General features: G+C 35.0%; 1 protein-coding gene across 1 annotated transcript; it reads right to left on the bottom strand.

The window, feature by feature from the left end:
• Positions 1-647: 647 nt before the first annotated feature.
• On the bottom strand, positions 648-13601 carry LOC118801786 (ribonuclease inhibitor-like). Its single transcript, XM_036562155.1, has 8 exons — positions 13499-13601; positions 11511-11622; positions 10857-11027; positions 8647-8820; positions 5784-5954; positions 3678-3854; positions 2427-2603; positions 648-810 (listed from the first exon to the last, which is right to left on the bottom strand). The coding sequence occupies exons 1-8, from the start codon at positions 13572-13574 to the stop codon at positions 648-650; spliced, it is 1221 nt and encodes a 406-aa protein (XP_036418048.1). The 5' UTR covers positions 13575-13601.
• Between the last annotated feature and the right edge of the window lie 3408 nt (positions 13602-17009).

The raw sequence follows: 17009 nt of genomic DNA, 5'->3' as shown, positions 1-17009 counted from the left end.
GTCAGTTTCTGATATCTTGGTCGGGGCACTATTCTACATAGCAGTGACACAGATGTCTAAAAATCTATGCCTAATAAACTTCCAGCTCAACACCCACTACCATGTCAGCATCGTTGTTTTTCTGAGAATGTATGAGGAAGCAAGAGCTTCAAATGTGGTCCTTCTCTAAGATTTTAGTCAGTTCATATTTCCATTTATTCATTTCATATGTTAGTGGAGTGGAAGTCAGGGCAGCACTGGGGACAGCAGGAATTTGTTTAACAAATGTTTACAAATTGTTTAATTAAGTCAGTTTCATTTAATGAAAATTCGTAAAATCAGAAACTCAGAACTGACATTGACTATTTTCCATATCAAAAAGGCATTAAAATAAACATAAATATGTCTGGAATAAAACAAAAAGGTAGCAATAACAGAGTTGGTAAACATGGGAATAATGTTACAGTTTCTACTTATTGTAACCCTAAAAGAGACAAATATCTCACAGCTGAAGAATTACCACTAATCACGAATATTAACAGTGTTATGATCATATCATTAAAACTATCACTACTGTGACTGATAGTAGAAATGTGACATTTTCAGTTGTTTTCTCCATTGTCTGCTTTAATATTGGTGTATTGGGTTCTCTCTGTTTATTTATCCATTTACCATTGTGGATCCTTCACTAGATCACAGATCTGCTTCAGTATTATGTCTGCTCGATGATTGCAGCTCAGATCCAGCTCTCTCAGGTGTGATGAGGGGTTTGATTTCAGAGCTGAATCCAGAGCAGCACAGTCTTCACCTGAAATTTTGCAGTGAGACAGCCTAGAAAAAGAACAGGAAAACATACAGCTTGTCTGTTTCAAACTGGAGATTGTGTAACTGTATAGTCAGTGTGTTGTAGCAGTTCACTGGTGATTCAACACTACACCACAAACAAACAGTGAGCAGTTCAGAGAAAAAATCATTTCAATGAATAATGCATATCCGATCTAATCTTTGAAAAGAACAGTAATGCTTACCACCTGAATACCATAGTTCAGTCTTACTCACGTCCAGCTCTCTCAGACTCTCAGAGGAGTTTGAGCTTACAGCTGAGAGTGGACCTGCATTGCTTTTCTCTGTGAGATTTCACAGCCTTGGAGACAAAATATGGTCGAAGAGAAACTGACAAACTGTTCTTTTAAATTAACTGGTGAAACTTTATGCAACAATCTTTAAATTTGTGTTATAAGCTTAAGAATTTGGAGAATAAGCTTTCACTATTTAACCTTGTAAGTTTGGACACACCTACCCCTTTAACATTTTCCTTTTCCTACTATTTTTCACGTTACAATAATATGAATAAAAATGAAAACACCCAAACAATGAAATAGCACACATGGAATTATACCGAGACTAAAAAAAGTCTGTTTTAGAAATTAGACCCCTGTTGTTTTAATAAAGCTTTACACACTGGCTCCACCTATTATGTGTCTGGCTAGGTGTCTCCCTGCTGTTACAGAGACTCTGAGCCAAGTGAAGTCCTACCCTCTGTGCCAATGATGAAATGACTCAAACCAAATCAGATAATGTGCTGATCCAAGAGCTACAGCAGCTACGCTTTAATAGAGTTGTGTAATGTATATAAGATTGAACATTGGGCTGTTCCTCAGTATCTTAAAAATGATTTTACTCAAGTGAAAGATATCCAGTTATTCTACCAGAAACAGTCCACAGATTTGGTTCCTTCTTGTTTTAAAAGTAAAATGGGTAGGGACACTTTTAGGTAAACTTTGTGGAACAGCTTGTGAGGGTTTAGGCATGCCATTAGGAAATCATTAAATGAAGAAAGAAAAAAAAGCTATTTAATAGGTTGTTTCAAAATGTTTAAAGATGTTGAGTATTTTTATTGTTAAATTTGTAATGATTGTACTGATATAGATATTGATTTTGTATCATGGTCGAATACTTGCTATTTTACACAAATTTTGTGTTATCCTTGACTGTTTCTATTTATATTATATGCATTGCCTTACATTTAAAGTGTGGTAAATGCTGTTTATTTTAAAAAAATGAAATGGTCTAATAAAAAATCTAATAAATCAATCAATGTATCATACATTTATTTGTACTTTTTGCTGTTTTTATTAGATATTTGCCATTTACATGAAGCAGAATTTGTATAAAAATAGGTTTAGCCCAGACAAAGGGAACTACAGATGTAAACACACCCTTAGATTATGTATATAGACATGTTTAGGTTGTTGCATATGAATCATGCTTTAAGCCTGTTCCTTTTATTTGTTATGTTGTGCACTGACATCAAACAAGACGTAAGTACATCACAAAATAAACACAGGCAGTAATGTTATTAAAGAGCTGATGATTTCCAGATTTTATAATGATATCAATTGTTTTGGTAGTAATATTGTGTGTGTGTGTGAGTGTCAGTAACTCACTGTAGTTTCTCCAGTTTACAGTGTGGATCTTTCAGCAGATCAGAGAGCGCCTTTGCTCCTGAATCTCCTAGATTATTGTTGCTCAGATTCAACTCTCTCAGATGTGAAGAGGGGTTTGATTTCAGAGCTTCAACCAGAGCAGCACAGCCTCCCCCTTTAATACCACAGGATTCCAGTCTGCAGAGAGAAGAAAAACTTACATTTACAACTCAACACACACAGTACACACACACACACACAGTAATTATGTTTATCTGTGTGTGTGTACGTGTGTGTCTGTGTGTGCAAAACAAAGTGTGACAAAGTTTCTCTATTCCTAAAAAAAGATAACTAAATTCAACCCCTCTAAAGATTCTGTTATGCTAAATTGTTCAGCTATAGTGGTGTGGTGACATGTAATAATGATTTCCTTTTATGTTATTTAAAAATATTGCACTTAAAGCAACTTTATTCTGTTAATTAAGATAAGATTTAGAGGTCGATCTAGTTCTATCCTAGAGGATTAATTTATTCAGTTTATTCTTGTATTAGTAATATAATCCCCACATAACAAGAAATACAATATATTACCAATCAAAAAAGCACACCTTCTGGAGTATTACGATTATTATTAAAAGATGATGTATTTCCTATTTATATTTTGTCTGTAGCCAAATATCTCATTTAAAAAAAAAATCTGTAACATCTGTAACTTTCATATATTAATTATATTACAATTAATAATAATTATATTACAATTAATAATTTTAATCATATTACATATCAATAATAACAATTGTTATATAGGAAAATATTTGAAGGAAATAGAATTATTCCTTTCTAAGAAAATTCTAATTGCTTAAACATTGTATTTATAAATTATTAAAACATTTGATAAAAATGTAAGAACATTGTTTTTAGAATTTATGAACATGAAACTAGTTTATTTAATTATTTTAATGAATTTATGCACTGCAAAATACAAAAATAAATTATTAAAAATCCAAAACACTTCATGAGGGAACAAACAATTTAACTGGTTTGATTTAACTTATATAAATACTGTCAATAGTCAGTCATGTTCTACACACAACTTTCTGAAAAGCACATAAGTCTAGATTCATCTGTACTCTGAATATTGATGCACACAATTTCAGTATTATCTTCTCACTTTGTGCACAAAACTCAGCTCTGAATACAAGGAACAATAGAAGACAGGTGAGGATTCTACAGAACTTAACAGCTCCCAAATGAAAACTATCAGTAACTCACTCTAGTTTCTCCAGTTTACAGTGTGGATCCTCCAGTAGATCAGAGAGCTTCTTTAGTCCTGACTGTCCTGGATCATTCCAGCTCAGATTCAGCTCTCTCAGTTGTAATGAGGGGTTTGATTTCAGAGCTTCAATCAGAGTAGCACAGCCTTCATCTTTAATATTGCAGTATTCCAGTCTGCAGAGAGAAGAAGGAAAAACTCCTCATACTTACAGCATACTTACACACAGACATTTGAAAGGCAAAATTAGTTTTTTTCTTTTCTTTTTTGGTCTCTTTTCACTATTCAGAATTCATTCTCAAAACAGTTAAAATACTGGTAGAGGACCACTGGCCACTTTCTTTACAAAAGGGTCAAACCCCCACAAAACACTAAAAGCATGATAAAAGCAAATTTTCCAGCCAAACACTACAATCTACAATCAGGAAAAAATCCTGTCATACTTAAGTGTTTTCTCTGCAGAAAATGTGTTAACTTATTTCCACTGAAAACATATAATTTGAGCAGGGGTGTTCAGACTTTTGCATATGACTGGATGTATCTACACTTAATGGCTGTTTTACAGGGTTTACAATTACAGACTGTAGCCCTGTCACTGCACAGTTTATCACCCCCCATATAAGGCCACCACTGAGCAGGTATTATTTGGGTGGTGGATCATTCTCAGCACAGCAGTGACACTGGTAGGGTAGTTACATGGTAGTGTGTGTTGTGCTGGTATGAGTGAATCAGTCGAGCCTGGTGCTGTCTGACACAGTGGAGGCATAGGTGCCATATAAAGTTATTATTTTATAACTAAAAATAGCTTTATAATAAAATATAGATTGAAATATTATGACCTAGACACTAAAATGTATTTTTCCAAGTTTTTTCTCAATATTAAATTTTTACACTCTATATTAGTATTTTTGAGAACAATAAAAACTGAAATGATAAAGAGTTTAGTATAATCCTCTATTTTGAATCATTTTATATAAGATTTGACTACCTCAACACACAATGCATTCTGGATATTAATTGATTATAACAAAATTCTTGATGTATGCATATATTTTTAAAATAACATATTAATCATCTATTTCCTCAACAATGAGGACAATATTGCAGCCTTATGTTTTTATTTCTTATCTTTCAACATGAAAACAACTAGTAACTGATACCAAACAAGATAAACTCATAAATTTCAGCAAAAGTTTTATTTCATTAAATTTAAATCAACAGCGTGTACACATTAACTTGAACTTAAAAGTTTTTGATGCACTTGTGGCTTTCTATGAGGTACAGCTGTGCTTTAGTGTATCTGCTACATGGTGGTGTGTGCTGGTCCAGTGTGTGGTGGTCTTTAAAAGCTGATAAGAAGACACAGCACCTAATTAAAACCTAATTAAAGTTCAGCTTGCTGGACAAATAAATAAAAGTCTGGTTATATGTTGGTGGTTGCACAAAAACACATGTAGGATAGAATCAATGTTACCCTTCACATGATCTCAAACAGCTTAAAAAGAAAAGCTTTGCTGACAAAAAACATTTGTTGACTTGTGGCTGCTAACAACATTTAGTTTCTCTGTGTTCATGGCCGCCGCTGATTTAAAGTACTAGGTAACTATAGTTTATCAGCATGAGATGTGCTTGAATTTTACAAAGTTTTAAATCTGGGAGATTCTCAGTACACTAGAATGTACAGTTATGATACCTTAGTGTTTCCAGGTAAAGTGACTTTGTACATTTGAGCCCTGTCACTGTTTTGTCCTCATTACAACTACTACTACTACTAATGATATCAATGATAATAAAAATAATTTTTATTATTTGTGTAGTACTTGGGATAGGCTCCAGCTCCCCCTGTAACCCAGAACGATGAAGCGGCTTAGAAAATTGCATGTAGTACTTTACAAATTGAACAGCTCCAACACCAGTATAAAAAACAGAAAACTGTCAAACTGAATAAAAAAAACAATGAATAAACTAAGATAAAATGAATTCTATGATTATGAACATAAAGATACTTGTCAAGCACATTTATAAATAACAGTAATAACACATCACAATAACAAGATAATAGGTTTGGTTTACTGTGTGTGTGTGTGTGTAAGTCAGTAACTCACTGTAGTTTCTCCAGTTTACAGTAAGGATCCTTCAGCAGAGCAGATAGCGAATCCATTCCTGAAAATAGGAATATGTTGCTCAGATTCAGCTCTTTCATGTGTGAGGGATTTGATTTCAGAGCTTCAAAAAGAGCAGCCCAGCCCTCCTTTGTAAAATCGCAGTATTCCAGCCTGCAGAGAGAAGAAGAAAATGTCTTCACACTAACAACTCAACACACACATCTACTGTTGCAAGTAGACAGGGAGACTGACAGTACCCATGTTTATATGTAAACAAAAGCCCAAGTTCTTACTTAGTCTAAAAAACTGTAACAAACTAAGATATATTAGCTGTATAAAAGATTAATCCATTTATAGTACTGTTTATATTCATGCCAGCACAGTCTGCCTTAGCAACAAAGTGAAAATCCTTCTTCATGATAAATTTACCATGCAGATAAATTTACCATGCAGGAATTTCCTGCAATCACCTACAAGCCTGACAGGACACATCATGGTTTTACATTATTTTTTTTTAATTGAGTAAAACCACTTAACATGCTTATCACATGAAACAATTTGTTTTTGGCTGAACAGACAATCCATTTTTACAGTGTAAATACAACACTGAGAATAATATATATATATATATATATATATATATATATATATATATATACATATATACACATCATTCGTCCGATCTCTCCAGAATGCTCCTCGAAACTGATTCTGGACAACTTGGGCCCTTTCATTGTGGGGGTACATGAAGTCCATGAAGGGTTGCAAATGGTCACCAAGCAGTGAAACAGTCAGTGAGTTCAGGCGGACCAATAGACCCAACTCATTCCATTAGAACACACCCCACACCAGTATGGAACCACCACCAGCCTGCCCATTGCTTTTTTGACATGGCTTCATGGGGTCTGTGTCAAAACCCTACCATTGCCCAAACAATTGGTACCCTGACTCAGTGGATCACGCCACATGTTACCAGTCCTCTAGGGTCCAGTTATCAACCTCACGAGCCCAGGTGAGGCGCTGTGTCCAGTGTTGTTGTGTTAACAGAGGCACTCTGGTGGGTCTTCTGCTCCTATATCCCATGGAAGCTAAAGAACGAAGCACTGACCTACAGGATATGTATGTGGGGCCCCTTGCAGTTAATGTAGATGTGATTTCTGCCAGAGTCACTGGTTTGTTTGCACAGACAATACAACACAAGTGCTAAGAATGATCCACCACCTAAATAATGCCTACTGTCCTGACCATTGAGGAACAGGGTGAAAGTGGGCTAACAAAGTATGCAGAGAAACAGATGGACTACAATTTGTAATTGTAGAAGTACAAAGTGCACCTGTATGGTAAGTACAGCTAATAAAATGGACAATGATTGTAGATACAAGAAAGCATACTTAATGAAGTAATTACTGTGTGTTTAACCACTAAATTATCAACCATTAAGAAAAGCTTTATTAATCACAAAGTAACAAGAATAAAAATAATTAGTAATCATTTAAAAACAGGATGTAGGCAAATAGTTATTCATACAGCTTCTGATTTTTTAAAAAGAAATTAGTTCATTCATAATTAATATTTCAAGAGTATCAAATAAGTAAATTGTTAACAAATTAATTACTGTGATTAATTATTTGTAATAATTAATATTACAGTTATATTTACTGACTAAATTTCTACAATTTAAAATATCTTTTTGGTAAGTCACACAAGTTATTGCTTAATAGTTTAAACAGTACCACTTTGCTGCTGTTGAAACCAAATCTTTTATCTCAGTTTTTGTCATTTTGAACTTTTTTTTACAGAATTTAGAAATACTGCCCTTTACAACATGCTAAAATTTCATGATGACTGGACCAATAGAAAAGCTCCAAAGTTACTTGAAAATATTTAACTTCCATCCAAAGTTAAACATGTTTTGCCAGTAAATTTACAGCTTTGGAGATTTTGTTCCAACAGCAGTGATATTGCTGCTGTCAAAATATTCAATTGACATTTTTGCTGTATTTTGCTTTCCTATAGTTTTATAATTTAATAATGAATGGACCAATAGAATTGCTCCAAAATTACTTTTCTGTCTGTGGGTGTGTTCGAGGCTGCTGTTGTTGTCACATGTGGGTGTGTACACAGCTTCTAATGAGAAAATATAAAAACGTGAACTATATAGATTTTGCAGTTTTGTTTAAGATATGAACTGCTGTTACAAGTTTACAAGTTTATAACTTTCTCCTTCATATTTTAAGTTATACTATTGGGGACAGGAACAAAATGCTGGAACAGAAGGGCCCCTCTGTCTATGATTGGTCCAAGGAATTCATTTGACTCAAAACATTTGTTTTGCATTTTTGCCTAATAGTTTATTTGCATAAAATTAAGAAAATTTCTACTTAAGTTTTTGATTTAAGACATGACCAGACTGAGATCTGGGGAATTTGGAGACCTTCTCAATGTGATTTGTTGGATAGGATCAGACAGGATAGCCTTTGTTGCCTCATGCATCAATGTGCCTTGGGCACCCATGAGTCTGTCACTTGTCCATGGTTTTCCCCTCCTCTGGCTACTGTATATATGAAACTGAAGTCAAGATTGAAGAGGCATCAATTCATCAAGGCCATGACTAACTCACATTATGCACACTGGAATAAATCGCTTATAAAGCCTGGAACACATTTTAATCATATTAATCTTAGTTCCAATGAGACTCTAGTTGGGCTTTTACAATAGAACTGAGCTGTGTACATCATCATAAAGTATCTTAGTGAGACCAGCAATCTTAACTAATACTGGATAAGCAGTGTGCATGTAAATGTAGTTATTTAATGACTCTGTAAATGTTCAACTCAGAAGGATAACAAACAAGAGATCTCACCTCAGTATCTCAAGTTGACAATGTGGATTCTGCAGTCCAATAGAGAGCATATTTACTTCTAAATCCTGCAGTTTATTCTTACTAAGGTCCAGCTCTCTTAGTTTTGTGGAAGTTGAACTGAGAACTAATGCCAGAACTTCACAGCTTTTCCATGTGAGATTACACTCAAACAGCCTAGGAGAAAAAGCAAGATGTATATGTACTCATACATATAACCCCCACACACACTTTTACTGTGTAAAAGTGTTCTCCAGAGAAAAAAGAATGGACAAGGAACAAGTCACTCCAAGATCTTGATGTTAAGGTCACTGGCCTATAGATAGCAAGTAGGAACAGTGTACAGGCTGATTAAATGTAATTGAACACTGAAGCTAGTTGGTCTATGCCCTGCTTGAGTAGAGAGGATGTCAAAACTCCCTTGTACTTTCATTTGTGGTTAAGGTGGATGCATTCAAGGTGGGAGTTAAGGTAATGCTTTCACAGCTGCAAGGTGACACTGGCAGAAAGGAACTATGACAGAAAACTATGAGCTTACTGATCTAAAGCTGACCCTGAAGGACTGGCAGCCAGGCTAAAGGTAGCCTCCACCCTTTCATTGTGTTCACTGATTAATGCAACCTGGAGTACATCAGGAGGGCCCATCAGTACTGGAGATAAACAACCTGCTTTTCTTTGTGTTCTTATGTGTTCCATTGTAGTAACCAGCTTGTAAATACAAACAAATTCATACTAAATAATGTCACATGTTTCAGCAAAAAGTAATTTGAAAAATTCTCTAAGTAGCAGGTAGTTACTATGGGATAAAAATGCAATGCAAAGGCACTTGAAGATATTAGTGTGAAAAGTACCTGTTTATTACCTAAACATAAAATTTAACCTGGGCTATAAGTGAAAGCAGTGACTCGAATTTTATTTTATCGATCCTTAGTCCTTATTCAAAGAGTTTTGACTTACTTTCCTACAAGAACCTGTCATGGATTTGAACATTATTTATTTCTAAATATTATTACATTAATAAACACCTATTTATTAACATGCTAACATGTTTTATCACCAAACTAAGAGAGAACAGTAATTATTTAATGATAAACAAGATATTAGGCTACAAAAAATCATGCTATATTTAAGTAACTTTAACTAAAACATGAACATAACCATGATTTTGCAACCATCACCTCTTCAGTGAAAGTGAAGAGTTAGTAAAAGATATGGCAAAAAAAAGTTTAAACAAAAGAAACTGCCAAATACTCATTAATTTCTTTGGCTATAATTTGAACTTCTGAATGACAATCAAGTGTCCTTAATCATGGAGCTGAGAGATGGAGACAATGAGAGATAGAAATAATTCACTGAGTCATCAATCCTAAACAAGATTTATGCTTGCCTGTCACTTATTTCAAGTCAGAGATTGAAAATGAACTTTACTATTCATTCAATATACCAACAAACTTGACTTTGAAAATACCTTTTTAAAGACAGATTTTAAAAGATATACATCTTGAACTTACTTCTGTACCATGGCTGCAAAAATAATTTTAAGGAACAGACACATTTGCCTAGGTATGTGTCATTTTGTTATGACACATTTGAATAGTCTACCAGCATCTTTCATATTTACAATTATGGTTAATAATGAAATGTAAATATTAATGTTTTAAAGGTAGTATTAAGAACAAGCATGTGTGTATGTGTTTGGATACACCAACAAGCATTCAAAGGCTGTAAATTGTTCTTCCATTGGCCATTCCTAGTATTTTATACTTCTACCAGAAGTATTAGGGGTGTGCTTTCAAGAAAACATTATGATTTAGTTCATCAATAATCAACATAAAATTTCATGATGTTGAAGTGGACCAGCTGTCCTACTTTACTGCTCATTGTCTCATTTTTTTCTGCTTTATTCTCTTCTGTCCTCCCCTTCACTCCTCCACATTCTTCTGTGGTAGGAGAGAAGTGGTAGTGAGGAAGAAGGAGGACAGGAGCCGTAACACAAAAGCAAAAGTGTCTGAATGCAGCAAGAGATTCTCTTTTGGACCTTTATAGACTCCTGATCCTAATCCATGACTGACTTTCTAGGCCACTTCAGAAACTCACACGCACACAAACTCACTCACAAACAAGACTGTATTTCTAGAAAAGCTGACATCTCTTAGATCATCCTAATCCTAAGAGATTTGTTATTGTGTAATTTGATTTAGTTGAAAACTCACCTCAGTTTCTCCAGTTTACCATGAGGATTTTCCAATGCAGCAGAGAGCAGCTCCTCTCCTGAATCCTGCAGTTCAGTCTTACTCAGGTCCAGCTCTCTGACTGCTGAAGAGTTTCTTAGAGCTGAAGCCAGAGCTGCACAGCTTTCCTCTGAGAGACTACACTCACACAGTCTAGAGGAGAAATGATGATATATCAAAACACTGACAACTGAAACACACAGACACAGTTATTCCCTTTTTTAAGTTCATTGTCATTTTAAAGGTAAACTGAATGCATTGTTCTTTTTTTCAATGTAAAAATGATGAACTTCCATGGGCTAAACTTATATACCAAATGGACAGATAAGCGTATTAACTGTTTTTTTTTTTTGTTTGTCTGCTTTATGTTGTTTACTGTAAATTGTATTGCACACACACACACACACACACACACACACACACACATATATATATATATATATATATATGTGTGTGTGTATCTCCATGTTGACGTTTTGCAGTTTGTGACAATGTGAAAATGCCTGTTGCCCTTTACATTGTGTAAATTTGGGTTTTTTGTTTTCTTGCATTACGTAAAGTTTACTTGTTATTTGTTAAAATTTCAGTGTGAGTTTGAGCCAATTAAATTACTCACTTAAAACATAAAATACTCACACAACTTTTCTGAATGTTTCAGCTCTTGGTAGCAACTCCAGAAGACATTTCTCTGGTTGTTCATATGTACGCAGGACATTCATGTTTATGTAGAACACATCCAACTCCTCCTCTGAGTTTGGCAACATAAATAGGAGAAATTATGAAATTTAGGACAACCTGACATTTTATGTATCTGAATAGGTACCCATGTATGCTCAATAGGTGATGACATCACCAGAACAATGTCTACAACTTTGACCTCATTAAGAAACCCAGATTATAAGAATGTGAAAACTGGCAAGACACCAAACCCTTTATCTGATAGCAACAGGACAGTAAAGTTCAATTTACAAACATCAAAACATCCCAAAGCCACATTAGGCATTGCAGTTTAATGACATGCATGGAACTGTACCAAAATCTGAAAAAGTCAAGCTATGGAGCCAAAAGTATAGCAGCACTGCTGAAGAAGAGGTGGTACCAGGAAGCATGTTTAAACAAAACAGCACAATGCATATCACAAACTAAACTCACCTGCCAGCTCACGTACATACAGCACAATGTTTAAGTACCAAATATGGCCAACTCTGTTTTTGCACTATAATTGGGGCTTTTGCAAGGGCTCTAAGGATATGCAATTGAGACACTTCGGCAACCCAACAACAGTCCCACAACAAAACCCTTCATGGAAGGTCTGCTTTTCAGCCCCTCTTGTGGCAATGCAGACAGATTAACCAAAGTCAAACTCAACCCATGACCCATTACCACCACAGTACTCCTTGGCATGACAGGGCAACAGTAAGCCTCGAGGGGTGGGATCACACAGGATCACCTCAATTCTCTGAGCAACAGCTTACTCTGCCACTACTGGGCGAAAGCAGAGCTGAAAAAATCCCATGCAACTCAGCAGCCAGCACCCCTAACTTTTCTCCCTGCATCAGCTCAGCAATAGCCATTTCCCACTAGCTTCAACTTTGCTACTTATCATTGTTTACAGTCTGGTTGACTTCTCACCAGAGTTGCTCCACCTCTTCCAGATGGCTTGACCCCTCCCACCAATATAGCATCAGTGAAAAAAAGACACCCCCAAATACAATGTATATCTTGTTTATTTTTTCAAAGATAAATGTATCCACTTTTTTATTTATTTGTATCCATCAAAAAAGGAAAGAGCAAGCAACAATTTACTACCTGAAACTCCAACATTAGTGTCTATGTTGGTTATGTATGGCAGTATTTAGTATTTTATTTAGGTCAATATTTTGTTGTATATGTTCTGTTGCATTCTTTTGGGGCCATATTATAGAAAATCCTTAAGTCTGAGATCATATCTGCTGCGTTGTCATGGCAACTTCAGTTATGACTGAAGTTAGGACAGAAGCCATTACAGAGCAACAGAGCTTAAGTCTATAATCTTATTTCCAGATAAGAAAACGGTTTTACAGAAACATCCTAAGTCACCAAAATATCCTAAATAAGTTGTTAACTTTAAGACAAACCCAGAGCGTCTTATCTTGTTTTAATCGTCTGTTTCTTTTGTTTTATGCAGTTTCAGGCAGCACAGTTCACTATAACCAGCATAATGACACTACATTTGTATGCACTGAAAACGGTGCTTGGACTTGTGAGCTTTTTTAAACAGAATTTTTTAAGTACTCTTTACAAATACAAAAACAAAACAACAACAACAACAAATGATAGAAGTGTCACAAAGTACTTTCTTTGCACTGAAGTTCCTTCACAAGCTTCTATTGAAACAGTGAGGAATAAAGAACCCACAACCCCATCAAGAGAAGAAGATACACAGACAATAAACTGTAATCGCTGTAGTGCTTATGCCTTTTCATGTATAGTAATCAGCAAATTAAATTTGGATACACAATCTCAGAAATTAAATAAGCAAATAAATAACTTGTAGCAATCCTTGCAGAATATATGACTTCTATATAACTTGATCGAGATAAAGATATATTCATTCACATGCAGCGTGTTTCTTGCATACTTACTTTTGTGTACGTTTCCTTCTGTCTGAGCTGGGATGCTGGTCTGGACAGGAGTGGTGTGAGCTGAAGAAGAAGACATCTTCTAAAAAGGTTGTCTATGATCCTGTCTTCAGAAATGGACGCTGCTCAATGTGTCATCCTCACTTTTTAACCCATCTGGTTTCCATGTGACCACAGAATAATAAGCTGGAATTGTTTTTACACACTGAAGAATGTGGCATGATGTGCTGACAAATCACTGCATTCTCTTGACCTACCTGGCTAAACAGGTGGAACTAGAGGGAAGAAAAAATAGATAAATAAGATCTAACTTTAACCTTATTTTCTTTTCCTAGACATGGATAGAGTCCAGTTTAAAATTACTGTGAGCAATGTTCTCCTGTTTCGATTCAACTCATTTATCATTGCAGATTCTCTCACTTTGATTATTTTCTCACTTATTTAACTCTTTTGTGTTTGTCTCATCTCATTTAATCTCATCTCAGGCTTAGTTGAATATCTTTATAAGAAAAGCTTAACATTATTTTAGAAAACACTACATCCAGAGCATATCACCCCCATTTAGACAATGCACTTACTGTCTGTATCTTTTAGGAGTTTTGGTATTGGTTTTAATGGTTTAAATGGCCTTAGACACCTGCATACCTCACAGACTGTCTGTCTGTTTATGGTCCAACTCATGATCTTAGATCAACTGTATACTGACCTTCTGCAAAAACCGTCCATCAAATATAGAAGACGCTTTCATTAATTTTGCTTCTAAACTGTGGAACTCAATTTACTTTTTTGTGGTATTATAGCATTTTCTTGGATTTCTGACATCATTTTGAAAAGCTAAGGTGAGATAGTTTGTTAAAAATGCTGAGTTTATTATTTTTCATAGAGTATTTGAAAAGTATGCCCTGCGATGGACTGGTAGTCTCTCCAGGATGTATCCTGCCTTCCGCCCGATGACAGCGGGGATAGGCTCCAGCACCTCCCACGACCCATAAGCGGCTTAGAAGATATGTGTGTGTGTGTGTGTGTTTGAAAATTAGTATTTATTTTATTAATTGAATCTGTTGTTCTTGTTGGCTGGGATGAATGTTAAATATTTCCTTAAATTTTCCAAAATTACTATGTCTTTATATCATAAACGGCTTGATAATGGTTTTATCATTTAAATTGGTGTTGCAGTTTCCTTATTTCCATCTATCTTTAAATTGTCGTTTAAAACTTTGATTTTGTTTTCATATTATTACAGTTACAGTCGAATGAATTCTTTTGTTAAAAATATGGGATATGACTGAATTTGTTACAAGGACTGTAGGTCTAGTCATGGAGGTCTATACATGTTTGACATGGGGCTGAAAAATATAAATATTCTCCTGCTGAGGGATTTTTTGATCCCCAAATATCATTAAGACCAACAGTGCTCGCTACGGTTTTAATACTTGTATAGAATGCCACTTCCCAAGATTATCAAGAATACTTGATCTGTCCAATGTAAGATATGTTACTGTATACAATTACTAAGTAATTAGTAAGAGTCCCCAACAATTATGATGTTTGTGAAAATATTAAATTGTGAGAAAGATATATGAAAAAAGATGGATCATCAATATTTGGACCATAACTACTTGCTATTGTGTAACTGTTTTTATTAATACAGCCATTGATAATACCATATCTTATTTCTGGGTCTGCTATCATGGTGCAATGAATAATTTATGTACTTTTTTTATTAGAATTGATACCCCTCTTTGTTTGGAACTGTAAACTGCTGAGAATATCCAGCTGAATTGAGTGATTAAATGTTGAATTTTGGCTGAGTTTCTTGTAAGAAGCAAATGTCAGCTATTAATTTGATCATATGATTAAATATTAAGTCCTTTTGCTTGTTCCACAGATATTTCAAGTTACAAATTCATAGGCGGCTACACTGTAAAAGAATGACTTCATGTGGTAACAAGCAATTGAACTAGTTTTATTCAACTAAAAAAAAAATACACTGATTAAAAGAAACATTCATTCAAAGTATTTATTTAGGTTGAATAAAACTAGTTAATTTACTTGTTACCACATGAAGTCATTTTTTTTAAGTAGATCTGATCAGACACTTTTTATTGTATGTCAGGTACTCTGTCGCATATCTACGTACATTGGATATCTGTGGAGTTCCTGTCCTACCATTCCCTGCCCCACTGAATCCATTCTTTTCAGATGCAAGAAATCAAAGATGCCTGTAAAATCAAATGATAAATGTTAGACAGTAGTAGCCAAAAAAGTAGTTTGCCAATAAGCTGCGAAACATATTAGTGATCCTTTTCTACAAATTGCAGCAGTTGAAGACTGTTCCTCTGCATTCCTAAAGATTGATTTGGAGCATTAATGAGATTACAAAAGCCATGGGGTAATCTTTGAGTCATGAAAAAGTTGTAAATATAAAGCTTGTCAATAATGATGTGTGCGCGTTGTCCATCACCTCAATTTTTTTTTCATTACTAGGAGTAATTTTTTCCTCCAATCATTCATTCCATTTTTGGTTCCATGAAATTCTTTATGCTTTTAACCAGCTCCTTCTGTTTGAAATGTTCAAATTTAGCTATTATTGGTCTTGATGTTGCTTCCCATTCCTAATCTGTACACATGGTGAAATGTGATTGAGTTGACAGTTTTAGGAATAGTTTCAGTGCTGATCACGTGAAGTGTTTGATTTTTTTTTTATTCTTCTGGATCGTTGGTACAATCCACATCAATACCAGTAAACATTACATTGTGTCTCATACTTTAACAACACTGAATGTTGAGAGCAGAGTCTTTGAGTCTTTTTTTTTTTAAACAATAATGTCCATTTGAGCAGCTGCCATTTGAACAGTGAAGTATTATGTTTTCATTTCTGATAGAATCGGCTTGGCTGTTCTCAAGGCTTTTCCACAAATCTTCTATCTCTTTGTGCAATGTTTCCAATAACACAAGTTCATTTTGATAGACTGAAGTAAGCTCACCTCAACCTAAGTTGTGGAGAGGTCATCTGTATCGGTCAAGGAATCTGCTCTTTTCTTGGCATTAGTGGGTTTTTCCGGCCTTTAAGTGTCCAATTTGAAATAATCAGCAAGCAAGCAAAGTTTATTTATATAGCTCTTTTTACAACCGGTGTTGTCAGAAAGCAACTTTACAGCCCCTATGAGCGTCACCAATGGCAACAAACAGTGGCAAGGAAAAACTGCCTAAAAGCAACAGGAAGAAACCTTGAAAGGAACCCAGACTCAAAAGGGGAACCTACAGAACAGTTGTCCGAAGTCCTATAGTCCCTCAACTTTAGCAGGTAGCTTTCTTTGTCTTTTTGAAATTGAAGCACAACAAATGTTGTGCACAAATAGGGCACTGCAATGTTAGATCTCACCTCCTCATGAGTTGGTTCAGATCTCACTCATGCTCACTCCACTTTTTTTATTTAAATTTTTTTTGCTCCTCATCTGGATCATATAATTTATGCCACATTGGGTTCAGCCAGGTATGTCAACGGCACCCC

The sequence above is a fragment of the Colossoma macropomum genome, unplaced genomic scaffold, assembly GCF_904425465.1.
Source record: "Colossoma macropomum unplaced genomic scaffold, Colossoma_macropomum, whole genome shotgun sequence".
In the NCBI taxonomy this organism is placed as follows: Eukaryota; Metazoa; Chordata; class Actinopteri; order Characiformes; family Serrasalmidae; genus Colossoma; species Colossoma macropomum.
The sequence above is the reverse complement of the archived record's forward strand: the minus strand, read 5'-3'. Positions and strand labels throughout refer to the sequence as shown.

What these genes read in the sequence shown, in the direction of transcription:
- LOC118801786 (XM_036562155.1), bottom strand. Translation starts at nt 13,574, where the DNA reads ATGTCTTCTTCTTCAGCTCACACCACTCCTGTCCAGACCAGCATCCCA. An exon ending in AGAAGGAAACGTACACAAAA is followed by an intron (nt 11,623 to 13,498) that starts GTAAGTATGCAA and finishes TGCCAAACTCAG; the next exon opens with AGGAGGAGTTGGATGTGTTC. An exon ending in TGTAAACTGGAGAAACTACA is followed by an intron (nt 3,855 to 5,783) that starts GTGAGTTACTGA and finishes TTCTCTCTGCAG; the next exon opens with ACTGGAATACTGCAATATTA.